The sequence below is a fragment of the Dicentrarchus labrax genome, unplaced genomic scaffold (assembly GCF_905237075.1).
Source record: "Dicentrarchus labrax unplaced genomic scaffold, dlabrax2021, whole genome shotgun sequence".
NCBI lineage: Eukaryota > Metazoa > Chordata > Actinopteri > Moronidae > Dicentrarchus > Dicentrarchus labrax.
The window spans coordinates 7210004-7233897 of NW_026136717.1; the positions used below are offsets into that span (position 1 = coordinate 7210004).

Here is a 23894-nt window from a genome sequence, read left to right on the forward strand (position 1 = left end):
AAAGGAAAGGCACAAAAACACAGAAAAAAACATGGACAAGCACTACAATGTGTGCAAAGTATAAAACATCACACTTCATAAAGGTCTAGGGGGTCCATAGTGTGGGTTTATGGCTCATTCATGTGTCCTCCATAAGGACTCTTCATCAGAACCCAGCAGCATGGAAATACTCATCATACAGATCATGTATGGCTCCTGTGGAGGCACACACACATTTACAAACACACAATTCAGCACACATTTCAAGCTTGTCTAAAGCGATCCACTGAAATAACACAGTAAAGATGTAAGCAGTGAATAATTGACAGGTTCATTAGCTCTCTCTCTTTTTTCTGTCCTTCATTCCCTGACTGTCCTAACCATACATGCACCTGTTATTTGCAAAGTCTTTCAGCTGAATCTAAAATACCAATATGATGTCATCTGCATGCTTGAGTTGTTAAACTGGCACATTCGGTGCAGTTGGACTTCCTGTCTGTTCAAGTCTGCTCAAACTAGAGACGAGGCAGGAAATTACACGTTAGGTTATTTTTGTACTGACAGTAAAAAGACAAGAGAGGATCACTTTTTCAACTTCTCAAATGGCTGTTTTAAATGAATTTGGAGCCATGAGATTTTAAGATTTAAGAGCAACCTAAATTGAAACTTAACATTTTAAAAGCAACAGATTCTACCTGGCAACAATGATAGCATGCAAAACTTGTGCATTCACAATGCAAAGCAGTTGGGCTGACTAAAATAAACTAAAGGCGTTCAACGTGACACATAATAAAGAAAGAGAACCAGTAAACAAGACGACATAGTCAGGACCCAAAAGGTCATGGAGCTGAACTTCAGCTCACTTTGTTTTGAGTTGCTGCAGCGGCCCGGTTCGAATCTGCGCGCCATCCACTCTCTCTCTACCCACCTTTCCTGTCTATCTACAGCTGTCACTATCCAATAAAAGGCCAAAAAAATAACTTAAAGAGAAAAAAAAAGGCTAACTTAGATTTAAAATGACTGCATTTTCTCTGTGTCCCAGTACTTGGACTGAATAGCTTACTCTTTTCACCCCCATCAGTATATAACGTGCACTAGCTGAACATCTAATTTGTCAATTCCATTCTTGGTTAACCTTGAGCCGGCCTGTTAGCCTCTTCTCTCTAATGCTTTCCATTATAAATAGTCTTGTAAATGACATTTATAGACGGTATTAATGGAACTGTGCCTAAACTAATTTGTAGCACTTTGCATGCTCAGCTCTTCACCTTCAGCTGCCATCACCACAATATCAATGTGTGTATTCTGTGAGTGTGTTAGTGTGTCAGCTGACGGTGCATTGTACTAATACAAACAGACACCCATATGCTAAAAAGCAAACTCAGTGATGTACTGCATGAATGCAACCAAAGGATGGGAATAAAAAGACCTGCATGCGGGAAAACCCACATGAACATTTTTCCCAGGGTTTAAGTGCAGAGAATATCTGTTTCTACCACTTGCCTCATTAAGTCATTCTACCTGTTGAAACAGAAGACTTCCAGTGTTTAAAGCTGTTTTGCAGTTCAGAATCCTGTTATACAGCACAGCACAGCACAGTACAATGTGAGCTCATTATTGTGTGTTGAGGAGATTATTTGCACAGGTAGGTACACAACAGCTCCCTGGGTTCCATGAAAAAGCCATTATTACTGTTAATCATTTATCTACACTGAGAACTTGACGCAAATAACACCACCAGCCTTATCATAACTGAGTGTGTCTACCAGGCTACCAGCTCTGCCTACTGTTGTATGTTTTCTGACATGTGTGTAACTAGGTCATCTGATCTCTCTCTCTCTCTCTCTCTCTCCCTCTCCCTCTCTCTCTCTCTCTCTCTCTCTCCCTCTCCCTCTCCCCTCAAACAATAATAAGCAAGTACATTAACACCCCGTCAGTGATTCTTAAAGTAGCCACCTACCAAGTGCATAATATCATCAAGGTACACACACACACACACACACACACACACACACACACACACACACACACACACACACACACACACACACACACACACACACACACACACACACACACACACACACACACACACACACACACACACACACACACACACACACACACACACACACACACACACACACACACCTTAGACAAACTCATTATCAAAGTAATTCACATGAGGATCCAAAATACAAGCTTATTCCCTCTTCCCTCTTAAGCGCACACACAGACACACACACACAGACACGCATGTTTGACCTAACCCATATGTTTGGGTGGGATAAGTCCACATCACCTCTTAGTGTCTTTAAAGCATTAAGTCCTTTCTTTCAGCTCCCCATCAGTGCAATAGCCAGTCTCTATACAATCCCACCCACGCACACACACAGACAAGCAATCCCATTAACAGATTGCTGTCCGTTCAATGCCTGTTAGTTCATGAACTACATTTAAATGGATGCAGGTATTTGTTCAACTGTACATGCAGACTAATGAAGTATTTCAGTATACACTGATGTGATGGAAACAGGTTATTTCAGTAAAAAGCAAACAGGAAGGATTATATACATTCAGACAACATATATATACTGTGCGCTTTTATCCAGCACAGATCAATCTAGTGAAGAGGCAGATATTTTGTTTTGATTAATTGATTACAATTTAGTCTATTAAATGTCAGAAAATCAAGAAAATGTTCCTGTTCTAAAGCTTTTGTTAACTAACAACCCAAAGGCATTCAACTTCAAGCAATATTGAACTGATAAAGCAGCATGTGTTCCCATCTGGGAACATCAAACTAGCATTTCAGCTTAATAAATTATGAATTGATACATTTAATTGATTGATCCAGACAGACAAACTCTCATCAGATTCTCTCTCATCAATTTCAAATCACAAAATTTGGAAATATGTGGTTTTCAGTAAACTGTTGACTCACTTACACAAAGCATAAACTGAGGTTTATCTTACGTCACTTGCAGCATACATGATATTTTATCAATCTCAATTTGTGCTAGCAATTTCCATATGAATGCAGTATATACCCACATGCATTTGTACATGTTTCCTCTGTGCCTTTGTAACATATCAGGCAGCATGATATTAATCTAATCTGGACTGCTGGGATCTCATTATCATTCTGTCCCATGTGGACAAGGGGGCAGTTACATAAAAGCACTTAAGCTGATGAGATCGCTTATAAGATGCTGATGTCATGATGCCATCTGACTGGACCACTCTGTGGTATGATGTCACATCAGAAACTTTAAATCATAATAGGATCAGTGTCTGCAGTTTTAAAGTGGAATTATGTCATATTGTGTCTGACTTCACAGCTCACAATAGATACTGTATTAAAACTGAGGTTGAATGTAGTTTTCTATAGATAAAGTACTTTACCTTCTATTCCATTTATTTTGAATCAGAGAACCCAACAAGTCTTATGTTTTCTGTCATTTTCTTGTTGATGATCAGCTTTGATCCACACTCTCCTCCTTTAAAACAAAAGCTCAGTTAATGTGTTCTTACTGTGATGCCACCAACTCTGTCTTGTCCGCCCGTGTAGTACTTTGTAATGTCAACATGCTTTCTAGATCAGTGTGATCATGCTTTTAAGGTTTTTTTTCCTGCCTTAGCAATGACACACACCCACACCCACACACACACACACACACACATACTCACTCTTAAGGCAGCCTGTCTTCCATTGTAATGTTGAGCTAAAAGATGAAAGTATGGTGTCTGTCTGGCTCTAAAGACCCTCTCTCTCTTTTTCTGTATTCCCCCTGGACGCACACACACACGCACAAAATACACATACAGCTTCAGCAGACACCTCAATTATGATAATGTGGATCAGCATTAATGTATCCTTACAGCACGGCTGGCTTTCAACAACGTTGTGTGTGTGTGTGTGTGTGTGTGTGTGTGTGTGTGTGTGTGTGTGTGTGTGTGTGTGTGTGTGTGTGTGTGTGTCCCAGACAGCAGGAGAGAGGAGGGGCAGCTACTGTATCTCATTTAACACAGGTTACTCCCTCCAGGAGAGCAAAATGCTGAGGCCTTCAGCATTTCTACCTGCTTACACACACAACAATAAACATAAAAACACACACAGACTTTCACACACTTTTCATATGAAAGTTTCTCATGAATGCAACAAAGGAAAATATGGACAAACAGAAAGACAAGAAATTCAGGGAAATATTGATGCCTGTTTCTGCTGAAAGAAGGATCAAATAAGACAAAGAAACGAACTGAATAATAGAAAGACACTGAAATAAACAAATAACCTACTGTGTGTTTTTCTGTCTGTGTGAATCTGAGCGCCAGTTTTAACAGTCCAGATGGCCTCGAATTTGGGCAGAAGAAACTCAGTTTATACAATGTAAACAATGTAAAACATTCAGAATTCACAGAATGGGCCCCACTAACTTTGTGGTCATGGGAAGAGACCTTTTGAGACACCAAACTATTCAGGAAACGTACAAAATGAAAAATAAAAAGTAAAGAAACTCTACTTTTCTGTACCATGTCCACCAATGTCCTCCACTTATGGACTGCAGGTGGTGCAGTAGTAGAAATACACAAGAATCATTTGAGAAAATGTCTTTCGGTCAGTTCTGAGAACCTGATCCCCTCTCTCATCTCCTCTGCAGCTCTTTCATCAAAACCCTACCATTTCTTCCTCCTCCTCCTCCTCCTCCCCTCTCCCCTCCCCCCTCCTTCCTCCTCCTCCTCCCCCTCTCCCTCTCCCTCTTTCTCCTCTCCCAGACTCCCTCCCTCCCTGTAATTACCACCTCAGACTCCAATTAAAAGAAACCACAATAAAGAGAGCAGAGGAGGGAGAGCAGTGGGCGGTAAGGGAAAGAGAGAGGGGACGGCGGAGAGAGAGACAGGGGGTAATTTAATGAGAGAGTAACACTTTATATTAAGGTACGCATATTCATCATAACTAATATGCTTTGCTCTGTATGGGCCAAACTCACAAGAATTAGAAAAGTCTCACTGGTAACTTACGCAAACGACGAGTTTTCCTATCATCTGTACAGAACGTTGACTCGTAAGGCAAGAGTATCTTCTACTCCCCAGTTAGTGTGTCTGTTGCCTTGGTTGCCTTGTCCTGGGAGCACTGGGGGAGCTGACAGCTCTTCAGTGAGTTTCAACAACACCCCACTGATGCAGACAGATGTAGATCATGCCTTCGAAAGGTGCTCTTCGAAAGGGCAAACAAGACAGCTAATGAAGAGTCAGTGCAATCAGTGCAGGGACAGCTGTAGTCATGGACAACTGCTTCAAGGCAAGGTTAGAGTTTCTGTAGGCCTTGAAGCAGTCCTGCATTGCAAATGGGTTCAATGTTGACTCCACCAAAACCAATACCAATACCATCGATGAGTATGTCGAGGAGAAGACAAACACGAAGATAGACAAGCTGTTCACCTACATCTACTTCAAAGGTAAAAGGTTCCCTGAGATAAGATCCGTTTTGTTGTTTGTTGGCTCCTTTTTGAGGTCACACCTTTATGCATCAGCTATATAAGTTGTATATTAACTCTGCTCATCTCCATCAAACAGGAAAGTAGGCGACTCCATTTTAACCGGAGCTCACCAAGGTTGGGATAATCTAAAATCCCGCAGCAGCTGCTACAGGCGTCACACTTATGTCCGTCCCAGACATCCCTGCCTTGAAGTTCATTTATGGTTGTCATCACTGACAAGTTGTCAGCACAGAAAGCATCCTCTTTGTGGGCAAGATTATCAACCCAAACAGCTGATGGAATAAACACTTTGTGTTTACAGAAGCAGAGCTGTTGCATCACATATAAAATACTACAATTGACCTGTGATTGAGTGTGTAGAAAACAGTCTTAATGGTTTAATGAGTGTTTGTTTCTATATTCATTTTTGTAGGTAAAATAATCTATTCACTATGGAGCATTTTTTTAATTCATCCAATACCAATTTATGTCTTTAGTATTTTACTGAGCACTGAATTATTTCTGCATTCTCTAACATGGTAAATAAATATATCCCAGCTAGAAAAACATTGGTATATTTCTCTCATTATATCATTATGTAATTTTCTATACAAAGCCCTTTTCTCCAAAGATGTTGTGTAATATATAGGAGATATAGAGTATGAAGTTTCATGAGGGAAAATAAATTTCACATCACCCCAAAAAGCAACCAACAGCACCAACAGCTTATTGATTACTTCAATAAAACAGACACTGGTCTTTCACCATATTAGCACTAGTTACTGATCAGTTTAAAATAAAGCAGCCTAAAACAATCAAACCTTTTTGAAGAAGAATGTTATGGTTTGTCACACTCAACAAATGCACCATATTCTGTTATGCAGTGTAACAGCTTTTAATATAATTTGAAAACAAGATGGTACTGCTGCACCAAAGACATGGGGAACCAAAAATACATTTGGAAGAAGAAGTCAGAAGAGGAAGAGGGACTGTATTATTGCACTTTATTACAACCCCTAGAAATTGGTGGTATTTCCTTTGGAAAGACTGAAAAGTACTACAGTGTATACTTTACATTCACAAAGACATACACTCTGCACCGTGTGTGTGTGTGTGTGAATTGTGAATGGGAGACTGCTGACAGTTTTTCCTTTGTGTTTTGCGCCAGCCTGTTCTCACACACACACACACACACACACACACACACACACACACACACACACACACACACACACACACACACACACACACACACACACACACACACACACACACACACACACACACACACACACACACACACACACACACACACACACACACACACACACACACACACACACAGCCTTATCAGTTTCTTTTTATTTAGAAGATCCATTACTCAGCTTCTCTTTGAAGACTACTGTGTGAGTGTGTGTGTGTGTGTTCCAGACGGGAGTTGCTGTGCTGACTTTATGACCAGGTGTGTTGCCTTGATCATAGCAGGAGCGGCAACTTGCTCTGCATGACAGACCAAACACCCCGTGGTGTGTTGTGTGCATGAACAAAACCTACGTTCCCAGCTTCATTGAACTGTAAATTCAAACCTTCTGGAAACCGGTTGGACCATCATGTCATGTTTACAACTGTAAGCCAGTTCAACCTGATGGTTCAGTTCTCATGAAAGGTGACATTTAAGAGCAGCTGAGTGTGTGTAATTATCTGTGTGTCCTATATATTTACTACACTATCAGCTGGCTAATACGACATCCATAAAGCTTTGGAGGGCGGAACAAGCTATTTATATTAATTGTCATAGCAAGTATAAACAAAGCTAAACATACTAGCTTGTGCTTCACACAATTCAGAGAACATGAAACTGACCTATTAATGAATTCAGACATGGCCAGATTAAGCTGCAAAAGGGGCATTGGACAAATATTTGCTGCCTATTAGCGCTGCGCAGAAGCTACATTTTTGATAAAGGTAAAATATGTGACAATACAGCACTATAATGAAGAACTGTAGGGCTGCAGGGATGCCCTGGCCTACAAATATTGTTCTCCAGATGTTACATCATCATGATTTTAATAGTTTGATGTATGATGTATATTGTGCAGCCCTAGTGCCTATTAAGCTACCATTACTGCCAATCTCTGTGCATTTTGTATAATTTTACTATGCTGGAATACTACCTGGCCACAGATCTGCTGTGTGCTAATTTGATTAAACACAAAATAATTCAGGAATATGGGACATTTAAACAGAAAAGTGAAATAAAGTACGTCTTTTGACACAAGGGTCCTCTTAAAGACAGGGACTCCAGGTTAGATAGTAAAGCAGCACCCACCTCAAGGCCTTTATCACATTAGCTGATACTGTGGTTTAAAGGTGCCTAAAGAACACACAGCCTGGAGCTTTTGGGCTCTCAGGAGAGCTCCATGGGTAATTGCCCGTTCTTCCCAGCTGATAATCCAGCCTTAACTTTAGACCACCATGAGGTGTTGCAATACAATTTCATGCACCTCAATGTTTCATAGTTAAGCTCAGTTCATGCTTGACACCAGTACAACACCAGATGGATATATCATACATGATCATGCCTGATCCTGCTTTAATTACTGTATACACCCCACAGTAACTGTGTTTACATTCTTTCATTTACTTTGTGATATAAAACTGATGGTGGCCTATGCATATACTTGTAAGACTGGAGTTACAATCAGGTAACTTCTATTTTCAGAATACTGCTTTGTTTGTTGTTACCAAAAAGCAGCAGATTACTGAGCCTTTCTTCAACTTCCTTAATGTTGTATTCACTATCAACAATCGGCACTAGAGACTTGTAGGAGAAAGTAGCCCACACAAGCAGCCCACGCCGACCAATCACAGTCCCACAGCCACACAAGTCATTTAAGCTTTATATTCAAGTATTTAAAAGAAGCGGAAATATAATTTACTGTAAGAAAGTAGTAAAACTGGAATTCACAAGACTGCACTCAAACTCCGCAGTCTGCACATGGTGGCCTCTTCCAGCTTCCAACTGTCACTGAGAGTAAAAAATGCCATCAAGCACAAATCTGCAATACGCTGACTGCTCGCTACCGCCAGTGCAGAGCTGGTGTGAAGGGTTTCACTACAAGATTAAGTGTCCGGCTTTTAAAAAACTTCCTTTGACACAAACACTGAGCCAACAACATACTGTATGTAGCTTACTACTTGATTGAGACTGCTGGAGATCAATGACCAAAAACCAGTGTAGTGAGATGAAGTGTGTGCTTGTTTGTGTGTGTGTCTGGGAGGAAAGAGCCAAAGGAAGTATAGTATTCTACTCATCAGAGGAGAATGGGAAAAAGAGAGCTCTGTGTGTGTGTGTGTGTGTGTGTGTGTGTGTGTGTGTGTTTCCTTCCTTCCCCTCCCACACTCCTCCCTTCGCCTTAAAGCTGTCAAAGATCCTGTACAAAGAGCAACACAGATGTTTAAAGCATTAGTCTTAAATGTGAACAAATCACCTTACAATCTCCTTCAATTCAGAAATCAGTAATTAATTAAATCCATAATCATTGTATGTTTTACGCACGGAATGTCAAGTTTCATGACAAAAGGTGGAACAAACGTGAATAGAGGTCTATAGATGGAGCGTGCCTTCACATTCCAGTCTTTCCATTAATGGACGCACTCACTGACCTGAAGATACACACATGCATCTTGATACACAGAAGTGCAGCAGACAGACACACAGACAGACTGACAGGTCAATCGATTGATGACTTTTGTTGATTCCAGACTTCCAATCAGTCTGGGTAAATAGCCACCAACTCTCTGAGGATCTTCTCATTGTGCCTGCAGTGTGTGTGTGTGTGTGTGTGACCTTGAAAAAAGCTAACAGGTTAAGTGGATGCTGTCAGTGCCTCAACATGAACAAGGTGACCCTGTGTGACCTCTGACCTTGGTTTAAATCTGCTACGCCCATCACCTCCTGTCTGTCTGGTTGGTTCTGTCCTGGACGAGATGAATCAATTACACTCTCTCTCCGTCTCTCTTTCGTCAGTGACTATTAGTTTCTGTCCCTTTTCCCAGATCTTATCACATCTGCTTTTATCAGATATTTTCTTTTGTTCTTTTCCTTTTAATTTCACACTCTACCGCTTTTCAGCCCTCTTTTCGTGGGTCATTACGTCCCAACATCAAAATTCAACCATGTTCAAAAATCATCCGTTTCTTCTTTCTGTCCCCACCTCGTTCTCCTTTACTTCACCTTGAGTCAGTGAATAATAAAATCAATACTGATTGATATGGTTGACGATAGTCCCAGACAACCGTCAGCAGCATTAAAACAGCCTCTCAGTCAGGAAACTCTCAAACTCAGTCCACTTTTCATCACATGAAGTAAACTTTTTTTAATTGATAATGCCTCTGGGATAGTCCAGGTTTGATTAAAATACTAAAAAGGCTTCACTTTACCTTAAAATTAAGTAGAACAAGAGGTACAAAAAAGTTAAACTCTTCAGGTTACGTGTACCCTCTGTGTCTAAATGCTGAAAAATTGTTCTCTATGCATTATAATTGGTTTCCATCAGATGGGATTTTCACGCAACAGAGGGCGAGAGGGAAAGGCGATGAGGGCAGAAAGCAGGAGTGAATCCCAATGAGTTGATGATATATGCTTGAGCTGTGCACTGCAATCATTTCTTCTAAAGCCCTCTGTAGGTAACACACACTTAATGCCAGACACACTGACGCGCACTCTTCAAGACTTTTAACACCAGACACAGCCTTTTTAAAAAAAACGTATTTCATGTCATGACGCAGCACCTTTTCACCAGATTTTTATGAACGAGGGAGTGAGAACAAGGCAGGAAGGAGGGAGGAATGAATGCATGAATGAATGAATGAAGGAGGAAGGAGAATTCTACCAACCCACCTACAATATCAGCCTACTGTGTAGTTGACCTTCAAGTGCCTTGTGTTTAAACTGTTCACAGAGGTCAAACTAGGTGGGGACAGACGTATCGGAGCAAGAGATGCAGAATTAGGACTGAGCCACCAAGAATCCCAATCATGAAATCCTCCTGGGAATGCGACAAAGGGAATCTGCTTGCGTCAACTATGTGTGTGTGTGTGAGTGTGTGTGTGTGTGTGTGTGTGTGTGTGTGGCCTTTGACATCTGACTCGGTTTGACCTTTGCGCTGACAAGCTCCAGTCAGAGGAGTGCCTGTGTGGGCTGACCATTCACAAACAACGTGGGAGAGTGCATGGACAACTATGTACGTATGCACCGCTAATGTAATTCTCAGAGTCCGAGGTTTGATAGAGAGTGCATTATGAGTAAGAGCGTATGAGAAGCTAATGAACTTTGGTGACGAATGTAAGGAGTGAGAGAATATTTTCTGTAGGTGGCCGATGACAGCTGAGAATTTCCTCCCCTCTTCCTCCTTTCCTCACCTTCATGCTTAACTGGTTTTAGTTCAGTTATATATTTTTGGCCCTTTAAAAGACTCTCGCAAATTTTAGGTCACTAACCCAGAGTAAGTCATACTGAAACGCAGTTTAAAATTAATGTTGCCTTGGTTTATTAAAGACTTTAGCTTCGTTTGATGTTCGGCTTTAGCTTTCTCTGAGCTTAACAAATGGGAAAAAAGAGGATTTAGAAGATAACAGAAAAGACAATAGAATGAATGAAAGCAGGGGCATGAAAAGAGCTGACAAAAATAACAGAGAGATGTTGCAGCAACAGGATGAGATGCTTAGTTTTGAGTGATGAACTAACCAAACAAGCTATGATGGAAACTTTTATATCACTTATTACGTATTTCTGACAAAGCCACAGAGAGATATAGACAGCAAAGCAGGTTTCAAAATGCTGCAGCTTGCACTCAAGCTACGGCCAGCAAAGAGCTACGGCTTATCAGACAAAACTGCAAGAAGTGCTAAGAGCATTTCTGATGCCTCTCTCCATTCCCATGGTACCACTCAACTCCACCGGGCCCCATCAACCACACTTAGAAGAACGAGGGGGATGAGGGCTAGAAAAGACTGGCGAAGCAACAAAGACAGAATGGGATGCAGGGATGAGAAAGAGGAAAGACTGTTCTCTTGTCTTTGGATAACCACTTCATATTCCCTGGTGGGAGACAACAATGCAGCCTCAACCCAAACACGTAATCTACAGTAGTCCACATGTGTTCTCACAGGCTGAGCCCAGTTCAGACAGTTTAGTGGTCACCCTCTTCCTGGCCTAATCCCAAGACATTTCTGTGACATGAAAATATGCATTGATGAGAAATTTGCACATCATGAGCCTGATTCCTCCAAACAATGGATATCTTTGATCACATTTCCTGACAACTGTGTAAAAGCCCCATTTTACCACGTCATACCTTTAATGCACAAAGGCAATATTTTGTGTCACATGTATGCAACTAACAATTATTTTCATTCTTGATTAATCTGTCGACCATTTTCTCTATTAATCGATTAGTTGTTTGGTCCATAAAATGTGGTGAGAAGTGGTAAAAAATGTTGATCACTGTTTCCTAAAGCCCAAGGTGACATCCTCCAATGTCTGTGTTTTGTCCACAGATAAATGACATTCAGTTTACTGTCATAGAGGACTGAAGAAACCAGGTAATAATCACATTTGAAGCTGAAATCAGACATTTTTGGAAAATTACTCAAAATGATTAAACAATAGTTGATTATTCATTTAATAGTCGATAACTAATCGACTAATTGTTGCAGCTCTAGATTCAGGACCAAGATTGTGTCAAATTTGAAATAACCATAAACATAAGTTGCCTTACTTACACTGTACACATGGGCATAAGAACTATAATTTCTGAATGGAACAAAGCACATAATGACCCTACTGACACTACATGATCAACCAAGTTATGGTGGAGGAGGGCCACCTCACTTGAAACAGACCTCCTCTATTGACATGATGACACATTTATATGAAATAAACACTGCGGCTACTGTTTGGACCGTCATCTGCTTACGAAATTGATCAAGATGTTTCAGGCTTAACATCCAAGCAAAGCAATTTCCTGAGAAAAATCCCAATCAACACCTCTGAAATCTATTATTTTCGGAATCTGTCTGTTCTTGTCCTAGCTTTCTGAAAGACTTTTAGAAATGCCAGAGATATCAGATTAATCTTAAATACACAAACCCCTTTAGTGAAACAGCACCTTTCTCAAAAAAAAAGGTCGAACCAGGAGATGAGCAACCAAGAAAATTCAACTGAACTTCAGAATTCATTTAAGCTTGACGTCCAAAAACTGTTGGCAGTGGTTGCACTTTTCACAGTCATCAGTTATCATCAGATTTGGTGCGTCCTTGTTTGGGTAATTTAGTGTGAAGCAGAACAGTTTTGCCTGGCAAGTAAAATTCAAGAGAATCACAGACCAGCCCAGACCTTACAGAGCCTCCAGCCCCGCCTGCCACACAACAGTACGCAGTGAAATCAAGGCGCTCACTGTATTTTCCAACCTGCTTTGATTAGTCTTTGTTATAAGGGACTCCCATCCATCCACCCACACACACACATAGTTCACCGCTAGCCAAGTGAAAACGTTGGCACTAAAACTGAAAAGTACAATAGAGTAATAAATCTTCTATCACTGAAAGCTACTGGAGTGAGAAATGTTTGAACAGAGATTCTGCTAAGCTCCTGTTGACTACAAACAAAGAAAAAGTACAGTTTTGGTGAGCAGGCGGACAAACTGATCTGCCAACCAAGCAGGTGGTACAGTAAGATGGACACTGGGTGGCCCTATAAGAGACATTAAGCTTATATACCTGCATAGTTTCCGTCTAACCAAGCTAATCAAATTAGACATTGCTCCAGTCTCCCTCGCTGTAAATGGACCCTGATCCATGGAGTTGGAGCAACACTGGGAGCCAGACCCTCCCTTGTGTGCCGACACCCTAATGAGTTTCATGTGAGGGGCATTAAAACGGCTGCTAGACCAGTGAAACTGACTGGAGCTGGCAGAGGAGCAATCTGTGATCCAGTCACAACAGACACACACACACACACACACACAAGTGATATAAAGCCAAGCGGAGTTTTGTTTGATATTTAAATACAGGGCCATTTAAACATTATTTCCATTTCTATTGACATTAAAGTAATTATATCAGAGCTCTTGTATATTTTAAACAGAACATTAAGTTTTTTTTTTACTAAAATATCTAGATACAAATGTCTACTTCATGAATATGTTTTGCCATTTTTGAGCCAAATTGTAGGTTGTGCGTAAAAACACAATTATGATGAACCAAATAGGCTTGTTTGTGATTTCTTTAAATGACAATCCCACACTCTGATGGTAACTTCATTATGCAGTGGGTAATTTCAGCCGAGCAGTTTTACAACCCCCAAACACTTAACCAGAGAGTTGGAACAATTCCACATCAGCCTAATTAGCCGCCCTACCATTTAATATTACATCTTACAAGCTCGACACTATCATAACGGCAATGAGGAAGCGAGAAATAACATCTCTGTGATGCAAGACAGATGGATCATGTGTAAAATAAAGATATCTAACTGACATTACATACTAGAAAACACAACTTATTGAAGAATGGAAAATGGAGAAACTAATTATTAACTTAGTATCAAAGTTTGACACTGAGGATAGGGCCAGAGGAGCCCATGTTGTTACAGAAATCAAAAGTATCTTCAGTACTTCAGTCTGAAGGCACAGCTAAGGTAAGAGGTATCCCTGTCCTAAAGTGAAGTGTTGAACAAGATTTCACCTGTTGGTGGCGCTGGCTGTAAAGATGTCAGACAGTATCTGTGATACGTGCTATCAGCAGACGTGCATCTGAAGGCAGTGTGTGCATTAGCTTCAACTCTTGTCACTTGGATATTTGTACATGCAAACCAAGCTTAACATACATCACCTGACCAGCTGCTAATAACAACTCCACCGTCTTACATAAGAGTCTTTCTTCAGTTATCATAACAAACACAGGAGCATATCACACACACACACACACACACACACACACACACACACACACACACCCCAGTGAGGATGGACGAAGAACAACTTTTACAACAACTAGAAGGAAATGTTGTGATTTTTTAATAGACAAGAGTCATGTGTTAACACTAAGCAGCAAGTAACCTTTGATCTGATATAACTGCAGCAGGACATTCAAACATAGAGACAATGATGCACAAAGAAATACAAAATATTGATGCACCGATGCAGGCCTCTCTGTCTCTCTCTCACTGCTATTTGTTGGCACTCGCTCTGACTGTACTTGTCGTGGGGCCAGCATGCCACAGGCCACAGTTGCGTAATGACAGAGACAGAGAGCTAACTTACAGACATTGCATTCATTCAGCAAAGGGGCCTGTCTGGAGCAAAGATTTAGCTGTAGGTCGATCACAGATTGGAAATACAAAAGGGTAAAAGCACAATGAGCACTGCTGCTGCAGAGTGCAGCGGTGGACCAAAGCCCATTAATACAGTCAGGTGACCGGAGTGCAGGCTAATGGTCAATGGACGCATGGTGACGCAACCTCTAAATCTTTTCCTCCTCACTGCATCTGGGTGTAAACACCATCACGTGGTAGAGAGAGGGAGAACGGACCAGGAGCAAATCACGAAAGACAAAATAATGAAAAGGGAATGAAAGAAGAAAAGACAAATAGACAAGGGTCATATGAGAGATAGAACAGATAGTTATTACCCTGCAAACAAAGAGAACAGATTCAAAACATGGACAACTGGAGAGATGTGGACACACTCACGCAGACTGCAATCCAATCTCCAAAGGATCACAAAACAGCTCTTTATGACTATTGCCCCATAAGCTTCTTATTATTTTGTTGTGATGGATGTCTGCTCTCATTTTATGTTTTCCATTTGAACTGTCAGTCAGTTTCCAGAAAACAGGAAGGCTAGTGAGCCTGTGCTGCTGACCCCGACAGTCCCAGCACAAAGGGGGAGCCTGTTAGAGAGCTGGGCTTGTCTTCTATTCACCAATCCCAATCTGTGTCTGCTTCTCTCACAACGCTCAGCATTTTCCCACTTAACATTTTTGAATATGGTTGAGAATGTGAGACACACAATCACTTTTCAAGAAAACTAAGGGCTATTTTGGGGTCATTCTGGAGACCCACAGTCTGAAGCCCCGGCATCCACTCAGCTGAAGTGTCCCTGAGCAAGATGCTGAATCACTGCCAGCTTACACTGATCCTGACCTCTGCCTCCTTCGGATCAGGGCAAATGAAAAGACAAATTCCCCACATGCATCCATCATCCCCAGCGGGAGGCGCATTTGACTGAACTGTCCCTTTAAGTTTGAAAGCTGCTACGTGTCTGGACGAACCAGCAGCCCGGTGTTTCTGCCCAGTCTTGCACTTGTTGTTGGCGTTAAGCAGAACACGTCTGGCACCTGCTCGCTTCGCCAGCATCACCATTTATCAAGCCACAATAAAGGCGGAGGGCAGCGCTTTGGCACCGCGCCCCGAGTGCGTAAATTGGCCGCGCAGAGCAGAGGTTGACGGCGCGGACACTAATGCAGGTTTAACTTTGGGTAAAAATGTGTTTTGTGCCACACACTGCCAAAAGCTTATCACATTCGGTTGTGCATGTGGTTAAATGAAATGAGGCAAACTATGCTGAAGTTGCAGGTGTTGCTCCAGCCTCATGCATTCTGTTGTTATGATTGCTGTCATCATCAATATCATCATCAATATCAGCCACCCGAACCACCTTTTTAATTGGAAATACTAAACAATAATTAAAGTGAGGAAAGTCTCACCCAAAAAGGGGGACATGCGCTTTTTAAAAAAAATCACTTCAGCTTTGATCATCACCAATGATGCCCTCATGAGTTCTTGTTTTCCTCCGCTTTGTCGGTTGCACTCACCTTCCAGTCCGCCCAGGGTCGCTGCCCAGGAGGCTCCGCACAGCAGGCACAGCACCGGGAGCAGGATCAACATCGCACCGACAGGATGATTCATGATTCGGCTCCTGACCAGGTCCAGGAGGGAGGTGGAGGTCCGTCCGATCTGATTTCAACACCAAAGTCCCGGACTCGTGGTTTCAGCTGCGATGCATCCTGATCCTGATCCGGGTTTCACAGATTTCTCTGAGTTCAAAAAGGCGCAGGGCTCAGTCCAAAACAATTATAAATAAGTTGGAGGTTGTTTCAAAGTGAAATAAATGCTTACTTAGTTATTTTGTTCTGTTATTCTGCTACAGGTTACTGCTTTCACCCTGGCTATAATCTGCACAAAGCGCACTGAAGTGCATACATACGCACAGCCTAATGTGAGGGCTGAATTATCCACTGAAGGAAAGCTAAATGCGGAGAACCAGAAGATAAAATATTGTAGTAATATTTTTTTATGTATTCCAGACACAAACTGTGTGTCAAAGTAATCCAAAGTAGCGTCCTCTCTTGCAGGAATAATGTCCGGTGTCCTGGGTTATAATGGGCTTGAAGGCTCGCTCTTATCCCCGCTCTGTGCCCCGGTGTCGCCGAGTCTGTCCCGCTGCTACAAATAAAACCTCCGCTCGCCTTCAGTTGCAAATTATTTCAGGAAATTAAAGCACGAAAATGTCCGGAAGTGTTAGGTCCGTGAAAAAAAAAACAAGATTCGGAGCGCGCGCTGTGTCGCTGGAGCTCGAGCGCTGGCACGGGTGCACACAGTGATACGGAGGCTACTGACCGGCTCGAGGATGTGCTGCTGTAAAGCTCGAGCGCTGACAGTGTACGAGCCAACCAAGACGGGCCCCGCCCTCCGGATAAGGCAGCGGGAGAGAATACAACAGGTAAACCGGCAGGTGCAGGCAGGACGATATTTATATCCTCAAAAACTCTACAAGTGATTCATATCAAACTTCTGAGTAAACTGGAGCCGTTTTATGAGAGTTTCTTTGGAATTATGGGTTCATTTCATGTGTGGAAATGAAAAGCAGTGGGGTCAGAGAGTCCTTCCCACTGCGAACACTACACTACTATTGTGGAGCTGCAAAAATTAAATAACTGGATATATTATTCTCACGGTTTTTTTACAGGAGCCATTTTGACATGAGATTGTAGGGTAAACACAGGTGTTAGCAATGATACTAATTAAGGTTCAGTTCCATTCAACTGGAACTGAACCAGTCAAACAGAGTGAGGATGCTGCTGTTGCACACTGGCTCACTGCTAAATGGAAGGGAACCGTAATTAGTATCATTGGTAACACCTGTGTTTACCCTACAATCTCATGTCAAAACGGCTGCTGTAAAAAAGGTCTGTAGTGCAATGTGTAGTAGAGCTGATATAACATGCCGATATAGCTGCTAATATCGGCCTTTTGCGGATATACTGTGTATTAACAATAAAATGTACCACTCGGTGCTCTTGGTCACAATTGGTTTTATTTATATTATTTCAGAAAATCTTATTAAAACTGATTTTGTTTTAGTATGGCCCCCAAAAGCCAGTATTGGTAAGATAATATATAATATGAGCTACTTTACTGCCTTAATTGGTATTACAAGGTTGCCTCAGACTGAACTGAATGGCCCTCACTATGAATACTGTTAAAATATTGGAGGTAGAAAAACTCCCTGTGAGGGGGGAAATGGCGTAAAAAGTTCTACCGGAGATTGTGAAGAAAAAGTACAGGAAATAGAGTTAACACCATTATTCATTAGTTAACCATTCAAAATATCAATTTAAAGAATGTACATTTGACCATGAATGTTCCCTCTGCTCCTTTTAATTCTGCTCCTGTGGTCTGGCTTCCTTAATCCATCTGTCAGTCATCTGACATCACTGGGGGGGCGGGGCGTTTAAAGTAAAGATGATTAAACAGTAGATGTGAGGTCAATGGTCTGCAGGCTTTAACCACACTAATAATCCACAGAGAGGTTGTTTTCTGCCATGTGCTGTTAATTTGCCTTGACATTAACTTCTTCAGTACTTCAAAAACATAAATCAATGTGATTTAAGGTGGTGGTGTCACACAGTTATTTGAAAAACAATAAACTGCAGCCTCTTTAGTTTAAAAATTACCCAAGCCTGTGTTGTAATGTTAATATTAATTGTGCAACAGCCATAACTGCAGAACTGAAAGCACTCTCCTTCCTGCCCCCTCTCTCTTTCCCCAAGGAGGAAAGCAGGGACGGCTGGCAGTCCTGACCGGCTGATTTCACGGGGCGGGGGTGCAGACATGTACCCCGACTCCCGAACAAAAGGGAGGGGTCACAGAGGAGCCTGGATTAAAGGATTTGGTAGATGAGGAGGGGGAAGGAGGAGGAGGACAGGGGTCAGAGGTGAGGTAGCGTTGATAAAGAAAAGCCAAATGGAGCAAAGAAGTGAGCGGCGCCGTCTCTAATCGAGCCTGATTAAGCTCACACTGTGCATGTCTCATCTTTGCGCGGCCACTGACTTTTGAACGACTAAGCATCACTCAGAATCACAATGAACGTCTTCATCAGTGGCAGTTGTAGCGGCCGTTGGAGATGAGGGCAATTTAAAAGCCCCCTACGCCTTTACCCATGACTTCTAGGTGGCTAGTATATTTATCAATGTCAGTGTGGAGGTCCAGATCTGTCTGGGTCAGTTACTGTTTAGACTGACTGCAGCGCATCTGGCATGAAGCAAATAACACACAATGACATTTTGATTCAGGAAGTATGACTTGAATGTCTTCTGTAGAAATATATCAAACTCATTTGAGCTGAACTGCTACCCCCTTCAGGACAGGTGAAGCAAGTGCTTAAAAAAAAAAGATGCAACATAATGCACTGGATTGTAAATTTCCAACAGAAGGTTTCAGTAAAGCAGACACAAAGACAAAGCGAGATGCACAGACAGTCAGATTGATTGAAGCCTTCAAACCACTGCACACAGCCTGGTTCAAATAGAAACACCAAATCTGCATAAACTGGGCATCGAGATTGGCATAAATTAACCAGAAGCACCAACCACAGAGGAGTATGGCCTTAAAGGGATTGCCACGGCTGCTTATCTGTCCCCGCACATTAATATTCAGACCCTGATGTAAGGAAGCTGCAATCCGTGACCCTGCACTCCTTCGGTTAATGTTTGTGTCAGTGTGCATGCCTGTCTGTGCTTTGTCACAGTCTGTAAATGTGTCTCCGTGGTTGTACAGTATGTGTGTGCATGCTTGCAAGCATATGTGCACATATCTTCTTTTTTTCCCCTTTTTTTTTTCTACAGATTTTGATGTGTGTCAGCCAAGATCAAGACACTGGGTTAGGCCAAAGGTTTTATATTATGTGCGTATTTGTGCATGAGTGTGTATGTGTGTGTGTGACTAATGGTTGGGGACCACTGGTTGAGCTGGGGGGATTGTTATGGGTGAAGAGCATGACAGAGAAGAAAATCCGACAGAGGAAAGAGATGGAGAGAGACAGACGAGCCACCACCTCCAGCAAATGTAATTATATGGCTCAGAATCAGTGATCAGCTTTAGGCCAGGCAAGCACACACACACACACACACACACACACACACACACACACACGCTTGTGACATTGACCTTGTCCTTGGACATGAGGACAGGGGAGCAGTGACTTTGTTAAAAAAAAGATGAAAATGTTGTTTGTTGTGAAAGTCTGTCCTGGAATAAATCTGGTGACTGTGTGACTGATCTGTGTGCTCGGTAAGTGATGCATGCAGTCATGGATTTTAATTCTGTTCTCCCATTTAATCAGTAAGAGCCTGTGTAAGTGTGTGTGTGTGTGTGTGTGTGTGTATGTGTGTGAGGGGGGGGCGGGTCATAAAAGACAGGGGGCTTCTGCCCTGAGGAGCAGAGGGGCCACATGCACTCACACACACACACACACAAAAACACTCATTTAGTTAAGAGCTTTCATTTCCCTAATTAAACCAAAGATATAGTGTACCCTGATTTTCTGTCTCCCTATCTCTCTCTCTCTCTCCCCCTGCGCCCTCAAAGCTCTCTTGCCCCCTATGTCCCCCTTCACTCTTACCACCTCTCCTACTGCATCTGCGCACATTTCCCACCTCCTTCCCTCTAAATCTATCAATCAAGAAATCTAAGGCACTGCGTAAAACCACGGAGCAGAAATCCTGTGCACAATGTGAGCACTGCACCCAGAATGTCTGACTAAAACAGATTACGGGGCGAACGTGGGGTCAATCACCACCCTGTGTGATTTTCACTACTTGGTGTTCGTATCGCAGCTGGCTGGTTGCCAACTGATTTACCCCCCATCCCTCACCTCTGCTGAGGAGGAAATGGAACAAACAGCCCAAAACCTTTTCCACTAATCCCCCAACAATGGATTCTGCTGTTTTATTGAGGGCGGAGATGGAAGGTTATTCAGGCAGTGGGTCTGAGCGGTTGTATTGAGCCCAGGTAAGCCTGGAGATTTGGATCAACGCTCAAGTTAAAGCATTTGATTAGTTTCATTCCACCCAAATGATCCATGAGTATGTGTGTTATTGTCCAGGTTACTTAAGATATACAGAAATATTAACCTGCCACTTGATGGAAGATTTCACAAGGTGGATGATCAGCCCTCATATTACACTACATATGTTTAACCTATACATTGATTCAACTATTCCTGCTTTTGTTATACAGTGGATTCCTTTTAACATAGAGGGGATGTAGCTCAGTGGTAGAGCGCATGCTTTGCATGTATGAGGTCTTGGGTTCAATCCCCAGCATCTCCACCTCTTGCCTACAGAGGAGCTAACATGCTTCCAGGGTTTTGAACTCCTTTGGGTCACTAAATACTACATCAGACAGGATGTTCAAGGTAGTAAAGCCTTTCAACAAAAAATAAGTAAGAACAGCAGCTCCTCTTGTAAAGAATGCAATGCTGAATTCAAAACATCTTTAGCTGGAATATCCTTCAGCAAGCTTACCGCTCTCTTACTTCTCAGTTTGTACATCTTTGTTTCCTTACCAGGCAGTTAACAAAATAAGACATCCTTCCTTCGGAGCCGTCATTTTAAAGCAACCTCAATTAGATATGACATGTAGCGCAGCTGGATCATCTGTCCATTGTCATTCATTTTAGGACTTGAGACGAGCCTTCAAGGTGGCACGTTGAGTTTTTTTCAAGGTCACAGACAGGAGGAAGAGAGCCCTTTGTTATTTTCCATATGATGTTTTCAACTGCCACATACACAGTGGTATTATGATTGTGTATATACATGTAGTAATATAAAACACATGTGTTTGGTTAGGGTTACACGCCACAACAACGACTTTAGGGAACATCATGGTTTGGGTTAAAATTACTGCTTTGTTAATGTTTGGGGAGCTGTGTTGTCATGGTAAAAGTGTCTGGGTGTGACAGTGCTTAAAAAACACTTTCCTGTCCGTGCATTCACCAGAGCTGGGAGGTGATTAGCCCAGCTTAGCATGAAGAGTGGATGCAGGGAGAAACAGCAAGCCTGGCTCGGTCCAAAGGTAAAAAATATGACTAACAGCACCTTTAAAGTTCACCAACTAACTTGTTTCATCATGTTCTTTTCAGCTTCCTCAAAGTATCATGTCAGAAATTCTAACCTGCCAGCAGAGAGTTTTTCAATAGAACCATATGAAATTTCACAGAGTGGAAGGAAAGCAAGTGAATCTGCAATATTTCACTACATGTTAGTGGTTTCAATAATAACGAATGGGTTCATTAATCTTCCTCAGAAAGATGAAGACATTGAGACCACCTCCTGTAATTTGAATTAGGGCTGAATTATAATACAGTCAATGTTCTGTCATAAGAGGGGTTGTAGCTCACTGTTACAGTGTATGCTTTATATTTATGGGTTCAAATCCCATCATCTTCACATATTAGCTCCAGGAGAGCTCTCATACTTCCAGTGTTGGCTCTCCTTTGGGTCACTAATACCAAACCATACACAGTGTTCAAGGTAGGAAAGCCTTTCACCAAAAAATCATTTGTAGCCGTGCACTGCCCCCAAGGCAGATAAATAAGAAATAACTGAAAGAAGGAGCTCCTCTTGCAAATAAATACAATGTTGAATCTGCTTTATTTTTGGCTGTAAGAGCCTTTTTACAGGCTTACTTGTCTTCCTGATGTTTTCATTCACCACATATAGAGAGATATTATGAATGTGTTTAGGTATAGGTTTATTATGCTGCATGTGTGAAACCAGGAAATGGATTCAACTAGTCCCGCTCAGTAAAGGTGAAGATATTAACGACTACCTCCCCTCCTTCTTTGAACGAGGGCTGAATTACAGTACAGCCTTCAACCACATTCATTATAAATCAGATACAGCACGTAAATCCCCACAAAACTACAACTTCTTGTTTTCATATTCTATTTGTGTACAGACTAAACAAATGAGATACAACATGTTAGTTGATGAGCTTTAGAGATGATGGTAGCCACATTTTTCTACCAGGCTACCCATTCCTCCCTACATTCACTCTTCATGCTAAGCTTGGCTAATCGACATGAAAGTGGTATGTATTACAGATATACCATATGTTGTGTTTAACATAACTTCCTCAAAATCCTTTACAACAAAAATGATAAGCTGCCAGCAGAGGGTGTGTAAATGGAACAATGTGCAATTTCACAAAGCAATTGAATATTAATTTCATATTTCACTACATATTTGGTTTAGTGATTTTAAAAATCAGGTATGGGTTCAGTAAGGTGAAGACAATGAAAGAATGAAGGCTAAATTATAATACAAATTAGAAATTGGTTTGTCATTTGGGTTACTCAATACTTAGATTTTATACTGTTTTAATCTTTTATTCAGTTTCTTTCACCAAAAAATCTGTTGTAGCCTTGCACTTTCTCCATATTGAATAAATATAAAAGAACCAAAAGAATCAATTTCAGCTGTGCAGAAAGTGCATAACTTTGGCCTCCCTGTCTTCTTTGAAAAGGTTTATTATGAAACGTAGCCTAAGTGTTAATCTGGGGGATTTCGCTTATTGGTATACTGTAATATAAAACACAAGAGTTTTGTATAATGTCATTGTTAATGATGTGGTTACGTTTAGGTTTATCATCCTGCATATGAGTCACCAATAAATAACTATTAAGTAATATCAACTAATACCTTGATTTATATAGTGAAATGCTCAAAAGCAAAGGGGATGTAGCTCAGTGGTAGAGCGCATGCTTCGCATGTATGAGGTCCTGGGTTCAATCCCCAGCATCTCCACTTACCTTCAAAGATTGGGTCATGCTCTCCCTTTGGTCACTGAATACTACACCATACACAGTGTACAAGGATGCATTATGTAAGCGCTTTCACAAATAGAGTTGTAAACTTGCACCGCCTTTGAAGCAAATCAGAACATGACAGTGATGAATTCAGTGTCCTTTCATCTACCGAGTAGCAAAGCCCAAATCCTATCATTGTACACTATTCCCTCCTTTAGGTCACACCATAATACAAGTACTGCATGTACTGCTCAGCAGCCTTGCACTCCCTCCAAAGTGA

At 41.6% G+C, this 23894-nt stretch overlaps 1 protein-coding gene and 2 non-coding genes across 3 annotated transcripts in view; 2 read left to right on the forward strand and 1 right to left on the reverse strand.

Annotated features, from left to right (window-relative positions):
* The window catches only part of sema4f (sema domain, immunoglobulin domain (Ig), transmembrane domain (TM) and short cytoplasmic domain, (semaphorin) 4F), a 59051-nt gene extending 41906 nt beyond the window's left edge, over positions 1 to 17145 (reverse strand). The window contains exon 1 of the mRNA XM_051428499.1: positions 16338 to 17145. Coding sequence (XP_051284459.1) covers positions 16338 to 16431 — 94 coding nt within the window. The 5' untranslated portion in view covers positions 16432 to 17145. The remainder of the gene's footprint in view (positions 1 to 16337) is intronic.
* A 3917-nt stretch (positions 17146 to 21062) lies between these two features.
* trnaa-ugc (transfer RNA alanine (anticodon UGC)) lies at positions 21063 to 21134 on the forward strand. Its single transcript has one exon. It is a non-coding gene; the product is annotated as a tRNA-Ala (tRNA).
* A 2406-nt stretch (positions 21135 to 23540) lies between these two features.
* Positions 23541 to 23612, forward strand: trnaa-cgc (transfer RNA alanine (anticodon CGC)). Its single transcript has one exon. It is a non-coding gene; the product is annotated as a tRNA-Ala (tRNA).
* Positions 23613 to 23894: the final 282 nt, after the last annotated feature.